General features: G+C 40.7%; 1 protein-coding gene across 1 annotated transcript in view; it reads left to right on the forward strand.

Annotated features, from left to right (window-relative positions):
• The window catches only part of veph1 (ventricular zone expressed PH domain-containing 1), a 58,168-nt gene extending 32,493 nt beyond the window's left edge, over positions 1 to 25,675 (forward strand). The window contains exons 6-13 of the mRNA XM_007888740.2: positions 248 to 468; positions 4,190 to 4,396; positions 5,133 to 5,524; positions 13,455 to 13,594; positions 13,997 to 14,131; positions 17,534 to 17,651; positions 23,859 to 23,995; positions 24,222 to 25,675. Coding sequence (XP_007886931.1) covers positions 248 to 468; positions 4,190 to 4,396; positions 5,133 to 5,524; positions 13,455 to 13,594; positions 13,997 to 14,131; positions 17,534 to 17,651; positions 23,859 to 23,995; positions 24,222 to 24,458 — 1,587 coding nt within the window. The 3' untranslated portion in view covers positions 24,459 to 25,675. The remainder of the gene's footprint in view (positions 1 to 247; positions 469 to 4,189; positions 4,397 to 5,132; positions 5,525 to 13,454; positions 13,595 to 13,996; positions 14,132 to 17,533; positions 17,652 to 23,858; positions 23,996 to 24,221) is intronic.
• The last annotated feature ends 222 nt before the right edge of the window (positions 25,676 to 25,897 follow it).

Below are 25,897 nucleotides of genomic sequence, written 5' to 3' on the forward strand. Positions count from 1 at the left end.
ACAACAGCTGACTTGATTTTTTTTAAGAGAAAGACTTTGTACTAAATTAAATCTCTTTTGAGAACTCTCTACGTGTGGGTCAGTTTCCTACAGACCATGTATCGTTCAATCACTCGTTGGTTAGCCAATCTTATCTGGGGGAGGGAGTCGTGAGCTACAGTTGACCTCACATTCCAGGGCTGAGGAAGCAAAAAACAGGCAGAGTTCACATGATTCAATGCTTAGTCTCATCTGTGTTTTTTTGTAGGAAAAGGCAAGGAGCTGCCTGTCTTATCTGGTGACTCAGCTGGCAGATGCGGAACATTCGTTTCATCACATCCTACTTTTGGAAATTAAAGGCATCACTGACACATTCGGAAGCATTCTCGGCAACCAGAGCAAAGATGTGTATGACAACAGTAACAGCTATGCGGCAATCGCAAAGTTTCTGGATAAGCATCTTGCAAAAGACATTGCAGCAACTACAAGGTAGGTTGGAAACTTCAAAAGAATCTCTGCCTATACTGTAAAGCTGTAACACATCAGTTACCATTCGGTAGGAGCGAATGTGTATATTTATCTGTTGCTTACTGCCTCTTATGTCCTACTAAACAAACCACCAACAATGCATATCGCCAAATGGTTTTTCCTCCTGCCCCCGCCCGGTCACCTGCAGGGTACTCCAAGGCACCATCCTTGGCCGCCTTCTTTTCCTTATCTACCATCTGTGGCCCAAAGTGCTTCATAATTAAGGTCATAATCAGGCAATTAGTGAGCAAATATGGCAGAGTTCCAAACCTGTGTAGAAGGCAGTAAATCTATGGCTTGAGTGTGGGATGTTCTGGGAATGGTTGGACGATTCATTTTAATGGTGTGAGCAAGGAAACCCATATAAATTCCTCTGATGTGATTGATTCATTACATTACTGAATGCCTTACGTGCTACATTTTTTAAAATACTCTCCAGAATAAAAGAAAAACATATTTTCATATCATAAAAGGCTCAGCATTCGGTTCATGGAAATTATTTCTTCAGTGTAACATGGACATGAATCAGACATGAGGAAAGAGTGCCTAGAAATGCAATGTTGATTATGATTCATGTATGCAACAATTGACTGTGAAGTCAATCAATTAAAGCTTCAATTAAAAAAGTTAAATAAAGTAAAAGTTCTTATTCGGTATCTGCAAGGACAGTGGCCTTTTTACTGGTGGACAGTAGCAGACGCAAATTATGCTGGAAATCCATTTTGAGGCCATTTCAGACCAGCTACCAGGAAGTATTTCTTTACCTGGCAGATAATTAACCATTGGGACAGGAAGGGTTGGTTGAGGCCAGGACATTGGATTCATTTAAAAAAACAGCTTGAAAATCAGATGGGAGCAATGGTACTGTGGGGATTCTGAAAGCATGAGGTGAAATGGGTTTCTTTATTCCAAACCTCTTCTATGTTTGCGTGAGTCCTGTGCTTTGTTTTCATTAGGATCCCTGTAGTATTGACTGTTTACTTTGCTATCCATGCCTCGCAACTTCCTGTGTTTGTTTGGGAGAAAAGCTGGCAAAGTTTCCTGGAAGCATTTTAGATTCAGAATTCATATGGTGCGTACCCTGGTGTTTAAGTGGAAGGAGTAGAGGGTGTCACTTGCAGTGGTTTACCAACAATCATAAATGGTGATTTCATTAAAAATACAAAATCCTTGATCATATACTGAAAATATTTATCTGTGGATAAACACACATATATATTATATATATAGTGCTATATTTTGTAGAACAAACGTGGCAACCAATTTGCACACACCAATGTCCCACAAACAACCATGGCCAATTTTATTTGGGGATTGTTGGCCAGGACACCGGGAGAAACTCATTTTTCTTTCCAAGTGCTGCCATGAGATCCTCAGCATCCACCTGATCAGTCAAACAAGGTGGTATTTAACGGATCACATGAAGGACAGCACCTCTAACAGTGCAGTGCACCAGCCCCCACCCCATGGCTGGATTGTGCTGTCATCCTGGACTATAGGCTCCTAACATGGGGCAACCTTGTGTGTCAGAGGGGAGAGTGCTACCAAGTAAACCAGACTGATGCTCTTTACTATGGAATATTCCAGCCTGACCTTTGAATGTTCAGTTCCATGTACTCTTGACACCTTTCAAGATGTGATGGGAAACATGGTTAGTATTGGATTGTGCAGTACTGGATGCTCATGAATTTCCACAACACTGTAATTGTGCATGAAAACCGTGGAAATCCATTCAAACAATCTGCTTCCAATACATCATGTTAATGATTCCCATCCATCATTTCCAAAGATATGTCTAATTCCAGTGCAGATTAAGTGCAAACATGTCCCGGCAGGAAGGAGATAAAACACAAGCTAATTTCGAAGTCAAATCGTGTCAGTAATAGAGAGATATTCAACAAGGCTTGAAGGGGCAGGGGATAGGGTGGGGCAGTGGGATTGAATGAACAAACAGCCCTCTTCTGTGCTGTAAATTTCTATGATTCTCAGTCACCACTACTTCACTCATTAAGGTTAATTTTTGCATCCTCAGTTTTACTTCACATCTTTGCAGAAACAACAGAGAACCCCCCCCCCCCCCCCCCCCGCACCCACCCCACCAAAAAAAAAACGACACAGTGTAATTTACCACAGCTGCCCTGCTTTCATGTGTTAGTTCTGCCTACAGAATGCCTTTCATTCTTGAACATCACAGCAATGCTGTGGTCTAAAGTTTTCGCTCATGATTTCAATGTAAAATCCTCAAAGCTGATCACAAGAGACATTCACCAGGATCCTCACTCAGCACCAGGAAATTCACAAAGTTCACGTTTCACTTATAAGAATCAGATGTTAGATCTCACTGGGGGTTGGATCAAGTTACAACCTTAAGATGATGGGTGACTGTTCTGTTCCCTGTTGCATCCTATGCAACCTGGCAAAAATGTTCGCTATTCGTGCCGGAGGGCGATACTGACACGGTGGTGTAGTTGGATGTGTAACCTAAAGCAAGATCCTGTTGCCATTTAAGACATACATGATATCTCCATCCTCAAGGCAGGTCAAGTGTATCTGTTTCCTGCTGTCACATGAAGCATTGGAATGGATAAGACTCCTGAGTCCACTTGTTGCTTGTGTACATTTCTTGTGAGTTCTAAGTAGAATAGCCATGGCATCAGACCAATTTCTTATTTGGGTAATTGCCACAAACTCGTATTTTCTGCAGTTAATTAGACATAATGCTAATGGCATTAGCTCGCAATGACTACAATACCAATTAAACCAATTAGTAAGGGGATGACCTGACTAAAAGTTAACCAACCTGCAACATTGCACAATTTATTTGTGCACAAAGCAGGGCCATATTAACGTAATCCTAAAGTGGCAGCCTGACACGATTGCCAGTGGTCTCTCCTTGTGACTTCAAGTCCAACATCATTTGCTGCATCATGTCTTCATGGCTGTTGATGGGACATTGAGTCCTGTTTTCTCCTCCCGAAATACACAATCACTCCCTTTGCTGATAAACGTTGTGAAGCACTTTGAGCTGTCCTCCTGACATGAAAGGCTATATTGATTGCAAGGATTATTTTTATGATTACAATTATTAGTCAGTGATGGGGTTTAAAATATGATACTCTGACAGTCGATCACTTGGTTGGGTATTTGTCATATGTATTCTGCCACAGATTAAACTGTTATGATTTACAAAATGCTCAGAATTCATGTCCTGTGGGGAGCTGGAATTTTGCCTAATTTCTTTCTTCCTTAACTCAAGTAGTTGAGGCCCATTGTAGACCCCATCACTATAGTTGTCTGGACTGAGATCACCTTAACTCAGCATAGACTGTGATTCAAACCTATGGCTATCTAGTCTGTAGCATGGACCTGCACTGGGCAATGCTTTCTCTCGTTAGGTCATTGTAATGGTTAAATTCCATTTTAATTTAGGTTTTAAATGATCAGTTTTCACCTAATCATTGCCTTATGTTTGCTTGACATCCTAGACTTGTCTTGTCAGCTTGAATAGAATCTACCCTCTTTATTCTAAATTACAGTGTTTATTCTCAGTTACTGAAGTAGGGCTACATTGCCCATCCCGTCAATTTTCTCATTCAATAAGGATAAACGTCTTTACCCGACTCGGACTGATTTGCTCACATGCAGCACTGAACCTAATCTGTTTATTCTGTTGTTTCTCCAGGACAGAAAGTGCTGCTAAAACCGAAGCCTCTTCACACTCTTGTAGTTCTGAATCTGTCGCCAATCAATCTTCAGGAGACAATTGCTTCCATTTCAAAAGGCGAGCATCTGAAGGGAGGATTAGCAACGAGATCGCATCCCCCCGACACCACCGATACAGCCTGGAACCGACGTCAAAGGAGGAATGGAAAGAAATTAGATTTAACAGGTGAAAGTCTCATTTTAAACGTAACAGTTGTAAGGCAACTTAGGAACATGAGGAGGCCATTCAGCCTGTTAAGACCTTCCCATCTATTTATTGGATCACAGCCAATGTTTTCACTTCATTTCCCCACTTTTTCTTTAACTCGCATTTCTCTACAAATATCTATCTGTCTCCCTTTTAAACATCTCAATCAGTGCTGCCTCTACACCTTTCTTGGAGGAGTGTATTTCTTGGTAAGTTTTTTGCATTGCATTTCTGTGCATTTTCCATTCAATTCAACAACTTGCTCAACTGCTTATTACAGAACGTCACCGACTCATTTGCCACAAAACTGTTTTGCAATACTATAAATTATCAAAAGACTTGCTGTAATACTGAGGTAATGTAACTTGAAGCAAACATCACATTCCAAAACAAAAAGGTCTGTAAATACAGTGGTTTATTGCCCGTGGCATCTTGTATGAATATATGGCAGCACTGCTTGACATTATTCTTGGCAGGTTCACAGGAGTTAGTTCACATGGTTGCCAGGTACAAAATGCTGCCTGAATGAATACCTGAAATTTGCTTAGAGTTGGAATTGATGCTTCAAAAACTTTGTATTTCGAAATCGTGCTCAATTCTCAGAGCCTTTTAACAGATATTCCGTCCGCTATAATCTACGTTGGCGAAGTCCGTCGTTGCACAAGTTAATAGATTGAGCTTTCACACCCCTGCCTTTGCCCTTTTCAAACTGCAGATCCAAAAGCCTGGCTCTACACTCTGTGTGCACAAGGTCAGAAAACTCAGAAAACGACGAAGGAGAAATTGGAGACATGACCGCGGCTATCTCACTTTCGGATGGAGCGCTCAGTCAACAGAATGTAAAACAACCTTTGGGTCAAGAGCTCAGTGATTGTAAACCTCAAGAGCATCCTGTTTCTGGTTCCCACGTTACGCCAAAGCAGATGCGAAGCTCCTGCGACATCAGCGGTGCTAACTGTGAGAAGAGCCGGGAGGAGAGAATGAAGTGTAACACAAAAGCACAAGATCAACTCCAACTACATTTGAAAGGAAGATTGAATGAAGTGAAGGCATTTTTTGTTGAACTGGTGAAAAGAATTCCGGTCCCTGACCAGTGTGTCATTGAAGGTAACTCGACTAAGACTAAAAGCTATTTGTTTTAATGTTTAGCATTCACCCACAATACACACGTCGTCAACAACAACAACAAATTGCATTTATACAGCGCCTTTCATGTCGGGAGGATTTCCCAGGCACTGTAGAGTCAAGGATCTGCACCTGAGATGGGGGGGTTGGAAGCAAGAGGGTTAGAGGGCAAGTGAGTGTGGGTGGATGACCAAAGCCACGGTCAAAGAGGAAGGTCTTGAGACAGGCCTTGAAGGCGGTGAGGGAGGAGGCAGGGTGGAAGGGCTTCTAGTGCTCAATGTACTTTCTGAATCAGTGACTGGGGTTTGGTGCCAGGTGTGGGGTTAGTTAAGAAGAGAAGAAAAGAACAACAACTTGCATTTATACACTGTCCTTCACCGGGGTAGTGTGTCGGAGTGCTTAGGGAATGAGGACTTAAGAACATAACTTTTAAAACCATTTCTTTTTTAGAGAAAGAAGCATTTGCCAACCTCCCCCCCCCCCCCCCCCCCAAATACTCACTCACTATAGTAAGTTATATCATGAGTTAAGGATTGTGCTCAATGGCTGGTCAAAGCAAATGTGGGATTGCAGCTCTCTGCACGTTGCTGTGAACAACAGTATGCCTGGATATAATCTACGTTTGATAAACTGTAAATGTCTAATAAGTTGGAAGACCCGCGCAAACCACTGACCGCATCAAAATGAGCACCATATGATATTTGGCATTCATTGTAATTGAGTTATTTGCTGTGGCACTGAATCTTGCCAGAAACATTTATTCTTCACCCCAGAGTGATGAGACTTGGGCTCTTTGTATAATTCCTGATCTCACCAAGAGCTCTCTGGGAGGCCGTGAGCAGAGGGGAAAGTGCTTTGCATAAGGAAAGGAAGGCAGGCAGGGGGAAACTGCATGGAAATTTGCTGATAAATATTTCCCGAGAAATCAGTTCCAGAGCCCGGCTGCGAATGAGCTGCTGCTCATACGTGCTGTGTTCACCAGAGAGAATGAACGTAAAACAAGCTTCAGCCCATTTTATTTCACACAATCTTCCGATGAAGGTGTCAAGCTCTTTCCTATTTAAGAAGTTTCCGTCACTCTTCAAGGTAACCCATTGCAGTCATATTTACCTCCGGGTAAAGAAATACTTCCTGGTGTCTGGCAGGAAATTGCCCCTTGCAATTATGAACACGTTGCCCTCTTGTTCTGCTGCCTTGACGTATCTAAAAGTATTGTCCTAGGTTTGTTTTCTCAATCCCATTTGAAATCCACATTATATATTCACAAGGTCCTCTCTGTCTCTTTTTCTGTGCTGTATTACAATCTATTGAGATTGAAGCATCTGTGGATGCCAACATAAAGTGAGATTTAATAGTATTACCGAGGAGCTGGTTACCCAATTTTCTTCATAACTGTCTTTTTTATCTGCTGATAGTTATAGATTCCATTGAAATTTCTTAGCCAACTGCATTCTCTCCCAAAAAACTATCAAGGGACCTTTTGCGGAAAGAAGCCAAGTCTGTGACGAGCATTTATTTCACAATCTCATCTTTTCCTTAGATTGTGCCCTTCTGTGTGTGTCCTGGTGGTACAAATGAGATCCAAACTGACCTGAGTTGAGTCATTTTGGGGTCAATTGCTTCAATTTTCTCCATTTTTAGTTTGTTCCATCGTTTTTCATTTGAGAAGCAGCCCAGGTGCATATGGTGGTGGGATGGTGGGATTGGGGGGGTGGCATCTCTGTCTGACACACAATACATCATTCTTCCTGTCCTACCAAGCTTGTCTGCTGTGTGTGCATATGATGTTCAGTGGGGTAGACTGAAATGCATAGTTGTTTTCCCCAACTATTTGAGGGGGTGAAGGAGAGAGGAAAGGATCTTGTGGCTTCCTGGTATGCTTAGGCCTCCTAAGAATGCTTGAATTTTTAACAGCCAGAGCAAATCTTTGGTTTCAGACAAATCTTAACATTTTGACCTCCAAACCACTTTCCGATCCCCAAACTGCTCTGTGATCTGACTCAGCCCTTCATTCATCCTAAACCCAAGTCGTACAGTGTTTCCTGCTACAAGAAGTCTTAGAGTGAGAAGGCGCCTTGTGAAGATCCCTCAACCACAAAAATTCACCTCTCGGTGAGTCAATGAAGGGGAACGAAGGAATCTTGTTTGCCCACGTATTGAGGTCAATTGTGGTGCCTCATATTGTCACCTCAGTGAGATCAGCTAAGTTTGTGCAGATTTGGAATTGAACCTTTTGGTTTATATAATAATAATAATAATAATAATCCTTGCATTTGATATAGCGCTTTCCACGTCTTCTCGACGTCTCAAAGCGCTTCACAGAATATGCTGTAAAGTGAATTGACTGTATATTTGTGGGCAAAACGCAGCAGCCAATGGCGCACAGCAGCGTCCCACAGACAGTCGGGGATTGAAAATGACCAATTTATTATTGTTTTGTTTTGGAGGGATTATTATTATATTATTATATGACTAAGTCTCACACATAAGGCCTTAGGGAAAGCTTTGTGGAAACAATTATAGGGAGCCTGTGATCAGCATGCAGATTACCCTTTATTTAAAATAGCAATGAATCAGCAACACGAATAGTAATGAATAACAAATTGATGCCAGTTAACCAGCCGGAAGTCCACTGGGGTAAAGAAGTTAAAGCAGATTGTTCCAGTTGAATCCATCTCAAGTTAATGACGAACATTAAATTAATAAGTGTAACATTTTGATGGGAGTGTTGTGACATCATTCATTTCATCTGCAAACTGAGCTAACCTTCTTTAACACATTTGGCATCTCGAAGCCGGTTAAGCTGGATCTATGTGGGCACAAAGGTTGCCTCGGGTTAGTTTAAAATAGTAAACATGAGCTGTTTCATAAATTGTAGTTGGAAAATAGGAACCCACTTTGAATTATAAGGGTATCGCTTTGTTCCACACGATCGAGAAAATGGGAACAATTTCCAATATTTGTTTTCTTTTGCGAAACAAAAGGTTTACGTTTAACACTTAAAAAGCTCAGAGTTGTTAAGTAAAACTTAACTGAAAAGATCCCGATCATTAAAGCTGGATTTGTTGTTGGTGGTGGTGAAAGTTAGTGAGAATTCCTCATTAGCTCCAGAGATAATAATAATAATAATAATCCTTGCATTTGATATAGCGCTTTTCACGTCGGGAGGACATCCCAAAGCGCTTCACAGAATAGACTGTAAAGTGAATTGACTGTATATTTGTGGGCAAACGCGGCAGCCAATTGCGCACAGCAATGTCCCACAAACAGTCGTAGATTGAAAATGACCAATTTATTATTGTTTTTTTTGTTTTGTTTTGGAGGGATTATTATTAGGCTCTGTGTGGAGTTAGGAAACTTGCCCGAGCTTTCGCCCTCTGCCTGGAATTGAACACAGGTCTCTCACTTGCAAAGCGAGTGCTCTAACCACTGAGCTACAGGACTCCACGGGATGGGCATTGTTACCATTTACGAGCGCTGTGAATGTAAAGATCATCATCGCACCGTCACATTTGAGTAGGTTTCCTTACTCCGCACGCCTCTGTTTACCCAGCAGGAAGTAGGAACCCGTTGTTAGTCAATTGGCAGATCACTTCTCTGGGGGTAATAATCCCTCCATAAAATAAATAATAATTTGGTCACTCAATCCACCATTGTTTGTGGGACACTGTTGTGAGTAAGTGGCTGTTGCATTTCACTCACAAAATATACGGTTAATTCACTTTACAGTATATTCTGTGAAGCGTTTTGAGACGCCTCGGAGACATGATAAGACGCTGTATCAAATGTAAGGATTATTATTATTGTCACTAACCCATGTATCTTGAGCTCGTATGAAAATATTTCCTTGTTTGGCTTCTTTCTGCTGTGACAGTTTGAAGAACATACAAATGATTAGCTGCGATGTGATCTGCTCCCTCCACTGATGCTGTATCTCTGTCAGCCAGGTGGTTCCTGATCATTTTAGACAGTGAGGCTCGTGGCAAGATTCCCCAAAGGGAAAATAACTCCCCATTAATAACAACAGAAAGTTGAGCTGAACGCTTCAGGACAGCTGCAAAACCACATCAAATATCACAAATGGGCAGCAATCGCTGTTCTCTCCGACACTGTCGAGGAAAACAGATGAGTTTCCAAAGCTTTTAAATTCAAATGTAGCTTTGTTCTCCTATCAGAGGAATTAGGCTTTATCAGTGACATTCATGATCAGAAGCAAAGCCTGGTGTTGGCTTGCAGCTATCATGATCTTAATGTATTCCAGGATTATAGTTTGCTTTATACTGAGTTCCTGGGCATTCTTCTGAAAATTTCTGTGTAATTCTTGATGCGACTTTGAATGGAGCTGCTCTATTTCCATCGTTCATTTTCAAAACTCCTGCACAGATAGATTTGCTAGTCATTTATTTGATTTTCTTTTCCTTGCATAGAGTTTTGTTCTCCGACCCACAATTACCACTTGCACCTTCCTTGGTTGAAAAGACTTGCTGCCAATGCAGCTCTAAAGCTTTTCCAGGGGTAATAATCCCTTTTTAAAAAGAAACTAACAATAATTTGGTCACTCAATCCAGAACTGTTTGTGTGCGCAATTGGCTGCCGCGTTTCGTCCAGAAAATATACAGTGAATTCACTTTACAGTATATTCTGTGAAGAGTTTTGAGACGTCTCAACGACGTGATAAGGCGCTATATCAAATGCAAGCATTACTATTATTATTATGATCGTGCATTTGCAGGCGAACGTACACAGCAATAACCGTGGAATTGGCAACCCTTGCTGAGCCAAACTGTGGTCACTCAGACCTGGGCTGAAACTGTTCCAAGGTTTATTTTACTTGGGTTTCTTTTCGGATGCCGAGAAAGAGAGACGTTCATTCCACTAGTCTGGGTAAGATTAGTGCAAGATCCAAAGGTGAAAGGGCAATGTCCTAACTTATTGCACCTCCCACTCCCCTAAAAATAATCAAACGAGAGAAACAACCTGGAACTCATCGTGAGGCAACGACAGCTCATTCCTAACAGATATACCTAGGTGGCCTTTGACCCGCAAATCTTACTCGACATGAAATCAGTGATGAATTTCCACTGATGAAACTTGTATTGCAAACACATGCCGATAATGGAGTTTCACATTACAGCTCTGTAAGTATTATGGAAAAGGGGGTCTTCTTTTGGATATTATTTCGAGGAAGGAGGTTGGGTGTGTATTGGCTTCTGCTGATTTAATAGGACAGGGGCCCTCAATTTTGTAGAGGGGAGACATTTTTATTAAAAAAAAATGAAACGTGTTTGTAACTTTGTCCCATCAAACATATACTTGCAATTATTTGCAATTTTGTTTTCGTGAAAAGTTCGAGACAGAGACAGAGCGCTTGGGAACACTGAGAAATTGGCTTGAGGATGGGTGTCAGGTGGTTTTAGTTAGCTACGCAGAGCCAGTTGTAGTGTTTCTATGGCATTGACAATACAGCAAGGTCCCAGGCCTGTCTGAGATGCAGGTTATTTAGTTTCACCTGGAACTCGCTGCCTCTGAGTGCCATACAGCTGTTTGTATGTTAAAACCGCTGGGAAATTATTCTGGTTGTTAACTCGCGTGTGTGGAATAAATGGCGCATCCCATGTATGCATTGTAATCACTGTACTTGGCGCCTGATGTTAATGTTCACATCAATTGCACAGGAATGTGCCATGTGCATTGGCAGACTTGCATTCTGCAGGTCCCTATTGGTGCCTTTTATTTCTTCTCTTACTGTAAAGTTTAAACGAGCAGGCAGCTCCAGAAAAAAGGAAACGTAGGAAAACAGGAGTGGGAGGAGGTCATTCAGCCCATCCATCCAGCCTGTTTCACCAGTTTATTTGACTTTTTAGCAATTTTTTCTAATCCAAATGCAGCGACCTTTCACCAAACTCCATTTGCTATAAGGTCAGTTACAGCTGTAGGGGACGAGAGGAAGTACAGAGCATTTAACCCCAGAGTTAAAAGCACATCATTGTAACACGAACGCCCATTCACCCCTTGTTTCTCAGGACATTTTCATTGCAGAATAATCGCACTTAGTGGTTGTTATCCTTTTGATCTGAATCATAAAGCAAATAAGCAAAATAATTTTTTGTTTTAGGAAAAAATAGGAAAACAATAAATTCTCTGTGTGGAGAAACATTTGGTTCTTGGAAGAAAACACTAGTAATTACGTGTTGATTAACACCACAGTATAATATCTTTTATGCATTACTGAAAGATTGTTTCACTGCATCACAAATTGGGTTTGATTCCCGAGCAGGGCGAAACATTGGGCAAGATTGCCAAATGCCTCTGTTCACCCAGTAATAAGTGGGAACCTGGTTGTTAGTTGATTGGTGGATCACTTTTCGGGGGTAATAATCCCTCCAAAAAGTTTTTTAAAAAAGTCAATCTATAATTGTTTGTGGAACACTGATGTGCGCATTTCACTGCCGCATTTCGCCCACAAAACACAGGCACTACACTACACAGTACATTCTGTGAAGCGCTTTGAGACGTCTCGAAGACATGATAAGGCGCTATATTAAATGCTATGATTATCATTATAATATAAGATTGTTTTATTAGATCACGAATTGCACGTGAATTTGTCCTGATCTGTTTCCATGTGATAATATTGATGCTGTTCAAATTACTGAAGTGACTTATAAATGCAGCGCATTCCATTTGCCCAATGCCTGTTTTAAAAGCTAATCGCGAAGCTTTCAGTTAACTGCCTCTAGTCCTGACGGGTAATTGCGACCATATGGCGGAATAATGTATTAAACGAACTCCAACAGAGATTGTTGGTCACCTCTTCACTTGAGTGACTTTCGCCATGTCAGTCTTGGGAGGGTTTGTTTATAACACGCACATCTGAAAACCATTCGGGAGTTCGGAATTTCACATTTTTTTTACAATTGTCATAAATGTCTGAGTGATGTCATGGTCCTGAACTCGAGATCTCTCTCTCCCCTCCCCTCCCTCTCCCAACCAACCCCTCCGACAGAAATACACTAGAATTGGGCCACAAAGTACAAACAAATTTATAAACCCGCCTGAACAACAAGTAAACAATTAGCTGACTTGGAAACGAACCTGGTCAAGAACCAAGTAACTTTTTTTTAAAAATTTCTTTATCAGTTACTGTTGCCCGCACTCTGTACACCTCCCTCCAAAAATCCTTCTCCATTGCACCCTCTCTTCCTGTTTTAAAAACCCTCGTAAAGCCTCTTCTACCAGGTTTTTCGTTGCTTTCCTTCTATTCTTCCCCACCACCCCCACCCTGCCTAAATCCAGTGTCCAATATGATATATGAATGCAAGTTGTTGTTGCCTCTTGATGATTCACGCCGTCCCTTTAAGACGTATTCCTCCCCAAAGGCTGCTAAGTCAGTGCAAGGTGCAGTAACATTTGCACAAATTGTTTTGTGGAAGACCCAGAAAAGAATTGGCTTCCAAATTGAGCCTAAATAATCTGAGTAGTCTTTCAGACCTTAAGGCAAAATGGCCTTCCAGCCGAAAACAAGGGAGATTTGATGACAAAGTGGAATTTCAGGTCTTGGAAATACTACAAAGGTGTTACCGTACATCAACCATTAAATAGCACAGATTGAAGATGTAGAGAAGGAAACTGTGGAACCAAACAGAAATGAATCTTGATATACAAACGAGGGAGAAAGGCTAGAGGGGTAGGGGAGAGGGAATTAGGAAAGAGGCTCTGTGTAAACACTTGCATGGACTAGTTGGGCCAAATGATCTGTTTCCTTGCTGTAATGTTTGTGTAATTCCAGTTCTATGTAAGAAACACTTATGTGATAAGCTGCTACGCCAATTGCAAATATTATTCTCACAGGTTTAAGTTATATCCTAGAATTCTGTAGTATTTTTATGACAATGCTGCTGTTCATGTCCAGATTCCATTAGTAGATGTGCTGCTACCTTGTTCTTCAGCTGCCCACAGAGAGGATACTATTGCCTGTACAGTAAATCAAGCTTCACCCTCAGCAGTCCACAGCCTCAACTCTGGATCCAGGTCATGTTCCTCTTTCAGCAGGTAAGAGTTCTATTATTATCACTACGTCATATTTTCTGCCCCCTGTCATTTCGGTCTAGGTTCTTGTCCAGCGCTACACTACACACAAACACGCAATTCCCCTAGTTGAAGAGTAAGAAAGAAGAGGTAGTAAATCCAACGTCACAGTTAAGTGATGCCCAAATCAGTTAAATCCAACGTCACAGTTAAGTGATACCCAAATCAGGTAAAGTTTAAGGGAGTCACCAAATTATCTGTGACGGCCTCTGAGGGAATCAACCTCACCTCCACGCCAGGCAAATGGAAATAAATAATCCTCTCAATTGATTTCACGTTGGGCAGACATCTCAAAGCACTTCACATCCATCTATCCATCTCTACCCTACAGTACTTTGTGGCAAATCTTTCCTTGTCTTTTTGCAGAGCCTTTCAACAGTTCCGCTCAGTAGCCAGGACACATCAGTGCAGGTCCTTAAAGCCCTGTGGGAGAGAGCACAGCTGAAGGGAGCTCACAGCTTCGAAGCGGCAATGATCCAGACAACAATCCCCTACAAGAAGGTGAATATGGATCTCTTGGAAAGAAAGATGAAAGCGTCGTGATGTAGTCATAATAATTCTTACATTGGGTAGAGCACCTTTCACGTTGGGAGAATGTGTCACAGCGTTTCAAAGGATGAACTGTAAAGTGCGGTGACTGTGTTTTTTGTGGGGGGTTTTTTTAACTAAATTTAAAACTTGATCATATTTCAAGGAAATGTTTCATTCAACATCTGATTCGAGACCTACCTCTTTGACCTAACTCTTTCAATCACCTTTCCCCGCCCCATCCCCCTCAGCTTCCCTCACCACCACCCCCAGCTCGGATGTCAAACCAGGCCTGTTAAGCGCACTGGGATCTTCTCCCGATGTGAAAAGCGCTAATATAAATGCAACCCCGGATTCTCAACCACAGCCACTCGAGTTTAAATCTCACCATCAACATTCAAACACGGCTCCCTTGCTTTGAATCAGTTTTTATCAGCGCAGTAAATCAATCGATACTCCTGTCATCTCCAGAAGCCAGGCTGGAATCCAACTTCAAAGTAATCGGGTGAAATCATCCTCTCCGGTCCATGTTAAGAGCAGAATCAAAAGGATTAACAGCCACTAAACAAGAACTCACCGAGTTAACCATTACCCCACTAGTTTTCATTCAACTTCAGATTTTAAGCAATTTATTTTGTCCCATTTTTGACCGTTTTTTTCTCATTCCCCAAAACTGTTTTCACTTCCTTTAGTGAAGCCAACAGGCACCAAAATTATTATTCTTTTGGGAAATTTTTTTTATATAATTGCACCGTCCAATTAACATGCATTTATTTTAATTTACTCGGGGAGCACAATCCTGGGAAATTATATCGAAAAACAAATGTCAGGAAGTAACTGCAATTGATGCCATGTGAATTCTGACAGCTTTTATTTCTCCTCTTGTTTTCACAAATTCTTTATTCCCCGAAGTTATTAAAGAAAAATAATAGTTAAATTAAAAAAAACTTGCGTTTGATGTAGCGGCTTTCACGTCTGGAGGATGTCCCAAAGAACTCCATAGGATTTTACGGTCGTGCAGTGACTGTATTTTGTAGAACCCAACAGCCAATTTGTGCACAACAATGCCCCATAAAACAGCTGTAAAGGGTGTGACTGATTTTATCTGGGGGATTAATGGCCAGGTTACCGGGAGAAACTTTCTCCTCTTTTTGAGTATTGCAGTGGGTTCTTTAACATCCACCTGAACAGAAGGGTAGGGCATTGGTTTAACGTCTCATCCAAAGACAGAAACCCCAACACTTACACCCAGCACTGTGTTGGAGTGACAGCTTGGACTATCGGTATTAAAATTCCCAAAGTAGTGTTTCGGCTTGCAACTTTCAGCCTGCTTGGCAAGACTGTAAGACTGTGGAGACTGCAGAATTATAAATTACAGAATGACTTTTTATATTTTTAAAAATTTAGCAACTTATCGCACCAAATAAAGCATGTTTTTTTAAAAAAAACCTATTCAGTTTTAAGCAGATGTAATGTTTCGCTGCGTACTGTGTCTCAAAGGATTCCTATGAGTACATCAGCTATAGAGGACAAGCACGGACAAAGATTAGTGGGAGTTGGGCAATGCTATATATACATATACATATATATATATTTAATTCTCGTTTGCTTCTAACTTGTTCCCAAACACAGATTATTACGGAGTGAAAATAAATTGTATTTTAACGCTTCAAGGCATTTTTGTGTATTGATTAATATTGATTGTGAAACATGCCTTTTGAGAGTCTGAATGTAAGCCTGGATATAGAATATTTCCAGATGGTTCCAGATAATCAGGGCACACTTACAGTGCATTACTTCAGCTGTATCTCCTGGGATGTCTTAGCAGCCAATTCTTTATTTCTCATAAAGTCAAATGCCAACAGGTTTCTCAATGCAGGAAACTAGAACTGGTAGCTCATGAACAAGAGAACAATAGAAACATTGAAGACATTTTACAGTTATTGCACATAAAAAGGTTTTGTGGGGGGAAAATACTGCACTTAAGAATGTAATCATTCGGAATCTACCCCCCATCTGTGTTTTATTTTTCTTTTAAATAGTTTAGTTTAGAGAGGCATTGCCAGAACACTCTCAAGACAATAAGAATCTATAATACTCTCCAAACCATTTAAGTATTTTTCGCGGTGCGAAAGTTCACAGATCCACTGTTGGGAACAAGTGATTCAGAGTGATTGCACCAAAGGCAAAACTGACGTACAAACAATCAACGTAAGGAAGATTTTCGTAACAAATAAGGGATTAAATATTGAGAAAGTTGGAAGGATGCTACAAAGTATTCCACCGGGTTTAACAGTCAAAAGAACTCCAATCCAAAGACAAAATTGTGTTCTGCTGACCGAGTTAAATTTAATCATTCCAATTTCTCCAGTTTTAAAGCTGGTTTTCTGCTGTTATTGCTACATGGATGTCATTGATTGCAAATTTTGAAGCTATTGATTTATTGCTTGTAGAGAGATACACGGTTTGGTTAGAGCAGACTGCCTCTCCTGGGGGAGGAAAAGAAACATCAGTGGGTAAATCAGCTCTCGTCACCTTTGCAGTACATTATACAGCCTCTTCATTCAGTCTGTTCCGTTGTTTTTTTTTTGCATTTCTAAAACGGCAATTGTCCTGAGCAGCGCTATCTTCAATATATTCAATGTTTTTTCTTATTAAGAAATACCTCATATTAGACCCCCCACCTCCCACCCCATTCCTGTGACCTCAACTGTGACGTTGGTATTGATTTTTACTGTGGGAAACATGGGTGGCGTAGATGAACTGATAGTTTGCGTGGAACATGTAAGCTACACGTGTAAGATGTTTTAGTGTATACCAGAATGATAAAAAGAACACTTATCCCAGAGAAACTGCAGTAGGACAGTGTTTTGGAGAAGCAATGTGTGTAGCATTAGATAGCAGAGTGCAGGCTTAAGAATATACAAACATAAGAACTTGTTAGACGAAAGAAGACCAAGGTCTATCCCGTTTGGCAGTGGCTTGACATGTTGTGTCCCAAACTGTTTCCCGAGATATTATTTTCTAGCAGAAATTGATCTAATTTGAAACAAACAAGATTTTCTGCTTTCACTGTCTGTCTCCCTAGGGAGCCTGTTCCATACGTTTACTACTCGCTCACTGAAATAGTATTTCCACATGGTTTGGTTACCTCCAATCTTTTCATCGCTCCTTGTGTTGAAAAAGAGCTATTTCTTGTGTCATTCTCACCCAACTCTGAGCAGCTTTTATTTTTACTCCAGCTTGATTGAGAAAAAAAATTGGGGCTTTGCCTTCAAAAAAGAGAAAAGTGAAATTATGGTCAAAACTCTTTCAGTAGTTACCGTTTTTTTTTGAACCTTTAAAAGTCTCTTCTCTGTTCTGGTATTGGAACAGGATCTGGACAGTCTACGCATACACCTTGAGGAAGTTCGGTTCTTTGACCTGTTTGGCTACAGCGAGGAAACGGGAGTCTGGCAGTGTTTCATGTGCAACAATCCGGAAAAGGCAACGGGTAAGAAAATCTGTAATAATAATAATAATCCTTGCATTTGATATAGCGTCTTTTCACGTCTTCTAGACATCTCAAAGCGCTTCACAGAATCTGCTGTAAAGTGAATTGACTGTAGTTTGTAGGTTAAGGTACTCCAAACAGAATCTAAAACTTCTTGCATCTGTAGCCAATAAAAAGTTAAAGTTGAATAATGGTGTGCGTTAATCCCACTTTGGATCCCAAACTAGGAGCATATAAATTTATTTACAACTGAGATTGTTGACGTAAAGGAGAAAGTGAGAATTTTAGCCCATGGATAAGCATTACTCCGGTTACAAAATGTAAAATAGCTGTTTAAAAAGATTTCCCCGCAAGCTAATTAAATATACGGCTGAGTTCCTTGTCCAAGAGTTCAAGAGTAAGATGAGATGTTTGAGAAGGGCTATCTTTAAACTTGGCCGTCATGACTATTATGCATTGGAAACACTTATGTTTAAATGTGGTATTGCTCAGGACTATTTTTCCATCCTCCGTTTATGAGCAATATTTTTTTCATGGATTTTATCTAAGAATTGATTGCCATCCAGTAGTTCTTGGAATTGGTCACTTTATGATTCCATAATTCCCAGTAAACGCAGCTCAGATCATTTGATGGTTTGACTATTTATGTTGCATTTGATGTTTAGTTTTTCAGTTGGTTGCACTGTGAAGCGCTCTGAGACATTACCTTACATGCCATATACATGCACGTTGTTGTTGCATTAGTTTTTGATATCAGCCTATCTTCCAGGGCTTTTGCCTCTCAGCTTCTCATTGATAGTGATGCTCTTGCCTCATGGTTCCTCTGTTGAGGTTGATTTGCCAGTTAGCCTGATTTTGAATTTCTCCTATAAGAATGTAAGCCCTGGTGTTTATTATAATAATATTCCTTTGCTTGTTTCTTGCCAACACCAACTTGTTGATTACCTTCATTATGCAGTTTGATAATTGGTTGGAAGCAACCACCGAGTGAGAGCAAACATCAATTACCATGTATGAGGACTGCAAGGTTGACTGGTTAATATAGACCGCCAGAAACCATGGGAGGACAGTGATGGCAATGAGACGGGTAGTTAGGAAACTCTGCTCCTATGAAACTCCAGGCAGCCATGAGAAATTACGTAACAAATGACTTGAAAAAGAATCAGAATCATCTGGATTTCATGTCCTGTACTGGATGAAATATCCTCAAAACAACCACTGCTGATACTCTTTTTCATCCATGAGTATATTTGTATCCCTGAAATCCAGATGATTCTGATTTCCTCTCCCCTGGTTGAAGGGTCTTTAATGTGACGAAGATGCATATTGTTAACACCCTTTGTCAAAGAGGATAGGATTATGCCCATTTGTTTAATTACTTGACTGAAACCAGTTTCAACCAGCGCCTTTATTCCCTCCAACATCGATAAAAAGACCTTGCTACATAAATGTTCTGATGTTTTCACTTAAGCGATAGCGAAAAAGCAACTTTTGTGAGCCTTGCCGGTGCCATCTTTCAGAAGAGACACTAAACTAACTGTTCAGGCGGACATTAAAGATCCCGTGCACTATTCGAAAAAGAAGAGAGTCTGTTTGCTTTACAGTAAATCCTGTGATGCTCTTTGAGATGTCCTACCAATGTGAATGGTGCTGTATCAAAATGCACTGATTAGTATTTCATAACAGTCTCACTGGAGCTCTGCTCACTCACCTCCTGCTAAACTCACAGGTAAAATGTTCTGGCTGGACAAGCAGCAGGAAGTTTGCCACAAGCTCTGCAGTTTCAACTCCAACAGTATCCCAACCCAAACTCCGGGATTCCCAAGCCTTGTCTCTTACCAACATAATACTCTCCAGAATTAGATAAACCGGGAGCAAGTTCCACATTTCATTCCAGAAACAAGGAAATTTCCACGTGTACAAGGCACACATCAGTGGGACTCAGCCTGGTTTAAGTTTTGTGATGTGTTTCCGAATGAACACCATCTGACTTAAAAACAAATTAAATATCCGTGTAGTGTTCGTACCGTCAATAATTCTCTCATTTTATTTAATCCCCTGAGAGGTATTTTTAATCATTTTTAATCACACTCCTATACCTCTCTCCCTTCTACACCCCCAGCTCGGGTCCGAAACACTGACTGTCCAACGCCTTGGGACGTCCTCCCAACGTGAAAGGCGCTGTGTAAATGTCATTTGTTGTTGTTGATAAGCACAGGTAAATGCTTGAGGAAAATTAAGCTGAAATTTCTCTGCCCTGTTTGCCTACAAATACAATTGCTACACTTGAAATTCCTTAAAAAAGAATTTGGTCACTTCAATCCACAACTGTTTGTGGGGACGCTGCTGTGTGCAATTGGCTGCCATGTTTCTCCCACAAAATATACAGTCAATTCACTTTACAGTATATTCTGTGAAGCGCTTTGAGACGTCTCGAAAACGTGATAAGGCGCAATATCAAATGCAAGGATTATTATTGTTATATTGTTATAATTACCTGTAGAATGCTTTGAGGCATTCAATGTGATAGTCGCTATGTGAAATGCAAGGATTATTATTTATTAATGTCTGTCTAGCATTATAGTCTTGTAGGAATAACCAAAATGGGCATTTACAAGAGCACACGAGTGGTTCAGATGAACAAGCCTCTGCAGTTCATTACATCTCCTCTTTATACAGGACCGACCCCAACCAATCCTCCGATTCCAACTCTCAGCCTCATTTTTAAGAGTCCACTGTCTGGGTCTCGACCACTTTTATTGGTAACCTGTTCCAGCTGTGGATAATCCTCTGGGTAACACAATACTTCCTGTAGCCTGTCCTCAACTTTGATTTCACAACCTTGAAACCTTTGTCCTCATGTCTTCTTGCGGTGGTTATTCTGGGGGAAAAACTGTGAAAATAACATCCAATTATATACAGCAGTAGGCGTTCGCCCTCTGAAATAAATTACGATCGCTCCTAATTTGATGATCCTTACTTCTAGATGTGTTTAACTGACTTGCCTCCCGGAGGTGAAGAGAATGGGGGTTTCCTCGCTTAGCATTGATTCGTGGCCCCATTTCTAAGTCACAAAGAAGGGTAGCTTTCCATGGCCCATCACCTGAGCTACAACACCACTTCGAGTGCTGCCAGGTCAACGTGTGATTTAGATATTCTGATGTTCACTCATGCCATTGTCACCTTTCCACTCTTTCAAAAAAAGTCTTCTTTGTAATAATAATCCTTTCAATTGCTGTAATAATAATCCCCACATCAGGGAGACAAGCGTGAAGCACCTTGGAACATTCTCCCGACATGAAAGGCACTGTACAAATGTAATTTTGTTGTTGTTGTTGTAAAGCGTAGCGACTGTGTGTTTTGTAAGCAAACGCTCCCTCATGAGAGGAGGAAAAGAGCAGACAGCGGTCATACAATGTGCTAGTAATTCAAAGAGAGCTCCTCTACTCTCCTCGTCAGCCCCCCAGTGAGAACATGGAATAATACTTTAAAACATGGTTGCAGAACTCAGACAACAGTTTGTGATCTCTTCCACAGTAGAGAAGTAATGCTTTCTCTGGCTGATGGCAAAGGAAAAAGCGGATTAGTTCCACTGCTGGAGTCTCTCTTACATGTTTGTCAGATGTTTGGTGGGGGGCTGTTGCCTCACTGGAGGGCCAGGCATTTTGATACAGGATCTGCTGATTACAAGGATCTTAACTTGTCTCGTGGCTCACCTCTCCCTGTATCATGAGCCACTTTTCAAGACTTGACAGCAAAACGGAGACATGCACCGTAAATACACATTCCCCATTCTGTCTTGCTCGCTGGTTTTAAAAAAAATTGTACGATTAAAAAGGAAGGAAATAGTAGGTAGTACAATCTACTGAACCAATATGTCTGATTCAACATGGTGCCACGTTTAAAACACTTGAAGTTAACTCGAAGATTGTACTTGATCTTGAGCTGTCAAGAACCTCCAATCATATTCTGTGCAACCTTCAACCTATTCAACCATTAATCCTTCACCATTCATTGTGGCCCAGTTGTAAACATTTGGTCGCATGTTAAGACTCAGTTTGTACTTTAGTGATGCGGAAGAGAAATGCAACTTCATAGCTTTAGATTTCTGCAGTTCCTTGCTTGTCTTACAAAAGGCTATGTCTTACATAAATTGGAAGTAAATAAGTTGTTTCTTTTGCATCTCATTCATTTCACCTTCTGCCAAAAATCAGCATCGGAGACACTAAGTGAAAACAGACTCGCAACATTTTTTTGTTTATGTTTAAGAAAAAAAGCCTCCCAGTCAAATCTAGAAGATAAAGTATAAAGGTTGCGCAGGGGATTCTTGGAAATTCGCAGAACAAATCTCATGTTGTTGCAAACAAGAGCATTGGAGCCCTGCAGTTTATCAGCCAAGAAAACACAGATATTTTCAAGATGATGGGGGGCTATTGTTTTTGTGTGTGGTTCTGTGCCTTCAACAGTAGAACTGTCATACAAGGTGACCTTCATTTGCCTTGGGTCTTATCGTATGTGCCCCCAAAAAACTATGTGGCTCACAGAAAGTGATGGCAGTGGCGACCCGTTGACCCGGAAGCCAGCGGTCAACTTTCTGCGCACACGTGCAGTGACGTCCCTGTTTGATTGGGATTGTACGGAGCCCAACTGCAGCGTCATAACAGGGTTCTGCTGTGTGCACCTTCCTGTACAGATTAATAATAATAATCCTTGCATTTGATATAGCGCCTTATCGCAGATAAACACGCAACAGGAAGACATTTAAACTTCTAAAAATAGATGCTCCAGACTGTCCCTCTGCAGCTCTGATTCAAAATGTATCCAATTCAAATCCCACTAATTCCCAGAAATGTGAAGACATTTCCTGGCATAGACATTCCTGTTCCAAGCATAACATTTGATCCATTGCTCAACAAATCCATAATGCGTCAATCAGCATTCAACTGATTGCACGGTAGCCGTGACAATTTATTTTCCGAAATGCTTGATAGATTATTCTGCTCAAATATCGAGTGGCATTAGGCTGGATAATTAGAAATTTGGAAGAGGGTCTTTTATTCTGTATAGTGTTTGCAATTTGCTTTCTGAAGGGTTTGGAAGTAGGTTGCAGTGAGATTAGTAATGCGCCTTGTTTTGTAGTCAAGTCGTGCAATATAATGCTTTGACGTTGAAAATATCCTGATACTAGCTGCAGGACGTCTATAGCTGAAGCCCAGATATTTGGTTGGAGAAAAAAAAAACACAACAAAGAAACTTTAGTCTTTTAGATTGGCCCTATGTTGAAGATTACCCATGTGACTAATACATTACTTTGAAGCAATGACTATTTATGATCAAATGTCTTGTTTTTTTGGGTTCCTATTACTTATTTGGTTTCAAAAGTAAGTTCCAGCTCTGTTTCGACGCCTGCCCTTATTTTGCTCACTGTGTATTCCTGATTAGTTTGGCGCGTTTCGGGAACAGGATCTCTCTGTTGTACTGTCGGACAGTGGAAACTGTGCCCAATTGATATTCATTTCTTTTATGGATTCCTGCAGAATGTTTCAATCTCAAAAAATTATTGACCAAAATTTCCTTTGGGACTCAAGTTGTTTAAAAGTTGCAACATCTGTAGAGAAGTAGTTTAGGTTTGGCACATTCTGCATGTTTGGGATGTATAATAATCCTTGCATTTGATATAGCACCTTATCACGTCTTTGAGAAGTCTCAAAGCACTTCACAGAATATCCTGTAAAGTGGAGTGACTGTGTTTTGTGGACGAAACATGGAAGCCTGTTGGCCACAGCAGTGTCCCACAGTCATGGATTGAGCGACCAAATTATTATTATTATTAATATATTATTAAGATACGTTTTGAGTATTAGAGAACAATGAATGTGCTTCACCCCATCAGTGAGTAATATACACCAAGAGATCAAATTGAAACAACAACAATTAACATTAATAAAGTGCCTTTCGCATCGAGAGGACAATTGTCTCCCAGAGTGTGAAATACTTTATTAATGTTTAGTTATGGAACTGGTGTTCAAGATCAGCTTTTTTTTAATAAAATCTAACCAAAATATTATTCAAAAATAAATAATAATAGACAAATTGAATACCAGTTTTATCATTTGACTGTGAATTGCTTTGAGATATCCTCCCAATGAGAAAGACTCATTCCCTCTTTCTATTGTCTATTATCACTCTTTCTGTTTTCTTTAACAGTTGTGAATCAGGATGGTCAGCCGCTCATTGAAGGCAAGCTCAAAGAAAAGCAGGTCAAATGGAAGTTTATAAAACTATGGAGGACCCGTTATTTCACTCTGGCTGGAAATCAACTTTTCTTTCGGAAAGGGAAATCAGTAGGTAGATGTTTAACATTCATAAGATTTTTAAAAAAACATTAATGATACTGTACCACAATAGGCAGGAGATACAAACCAAGGCAGTGAAACAACTGCAGGAACTACCAAAATACTAATTGCACATTGAACATTTGCAGAGAGAGAGGGGGATAGAGAGACGGGAAGGGTGTGGGGGAAGGGGGCTGTTTTTGTACAGTTACACAGCTCTGCCTTTGTCCTTCAGAAAGATGATCCAGATGACTGTCCAATTGAGCTGAGCAAGGTACAGAGTGTGAAAGTCATTGCGAAAAAACGGAGAGACCGTAGTCTGCCTCGAGCCTTCGAAATCTTCACGGACAACAAGACCTATGTCTTCAAGGCGAAGGATGAGAAGAATGCCGAGGAGTGGTTGCAGTGCATTAATGTCGCTGTGGCCCAAGCAAAGGAGAGGGAGAGCAGAGAGGCAACTACATACCTCTGAAGAAACTACTCCACTAACATTCAGGCACTCTAGCTGCCAATAATGCGATCAGAACATTCCTCTCTCTGAAGCTTTTGCTGCTTTATCTCACCGCAGGTCACTATGGTGTCTGAGGAGCAAAGCTGATTCGAGACGGTGGGTCTGTGTGAGGCTGGAATATTAATATTGCTCTTCAGGTAATGAGTGTATTTATAACTTTAACATTTTCATTAAAATAAAATCAGATGGGATAATGCATTGAATAGAAAGCGTTGGCTTCCCACTTCCCTTCCCTAGTTTATTTACCAAAGAAAACAAATTTTTCCAGGGTCAAGTATTTACCCAGTGTCAGGTTACAATGATCTTTGTTCTGATTCTGCTCCCCACTGATATTAATTATCATAGGTTCATGAAGTCTTTTTTTGTTCTCACACATAGCGTTCCTCTTGCAGTGGTTGTTTAATGCATGCAGTGACTGGCAGGGATTGAAGCACAGATGTGGATGTGGTTGTGAAATGGTATTGGCTCCTGTGAGAGATTGTAAACCCACAGGGGATTCCACACACATCTGTAATCCATCCTCTAATAATCAGGTATTTGGGATAATGGGTCCTGTAAAGTTTCCCTTGCATTTATTAACCTTGATTTAGCTTCCCTTTATAATGAGTTCTCTGGACAGCAAAGACACCTTCGGTCATGAAACTGCAGTTGGGTCACGACAAGATTAGGTACAATAGCAGTGGGTGGCTGGTGTTACAGGTGAAAGAAAAATAACCCAATTATCCAAACGCATCCACGGACAGACAACTGGGATAACATTGAGAGATATGTTCCTACATGATGCACGTTTTCACATGTTTCCTATTCTGAGATACCGTCATTTTGAATTCCACTGTAGAAACGTCTGCTTAGTGTGAGGTCTTTTGCAACTTGCCAATCCTGTGTTCGTACCAAATACTGTATGAATCTTACAAATTAACATGTATATACTTGTAAATATGCAGAATTTAAAATTAATGAGTCAAATAATTAAACACAATAGGAAAAACAATGGAAGGCTTTACCTGTGATCTGTTTTGCTTAGCAAAACGGTACTTTTTTTTCTTCGGACACAGGAACAAAACAAATCCATCTGACAATTTTCCCTTTCTCTCTCCATGCTAGGCCTGAGATTAAGCTGTCCTACGAGGCTGAAATATCAACAATTTTTAATAATAATAGTAATAATAAGCCTTTCATTTGATATAGCACCTTATCACGTCTTCGAGACGTCTCAAAGCGCTTCATAGAATATACTGTAAAGTGAATTGACCGTATATTTTGTGGGCGAAACCCGGCAGCCAATTGCACACAGCAGCGTCCCACAAACAGCCGGGGATTGAAGTGACCAATTTATTATTTCTTTTTAAAGGAATTAATCCCCCCCCGGAAAACGATCCGACAATCGCCGAACAACAGGG

The sequence above is a fragment of the Callorhinchus milii genome, unplaced genomic scaffold (assembly GCF_018977255.1).
Source record: "Callorhinchus milii isolate IMCB2004 unplaced genomic scaffold, IMCB_Cmil_1.0 Scaffold11, whole genome shotgun sequence".
Taxonomy (NCBI): Eukaryota; Metazoa; Chordata; class Chondrichthyes; order Chimaeriformes; family Callorhinchidae; genus Callorhinchus; species Callorhinchus milii.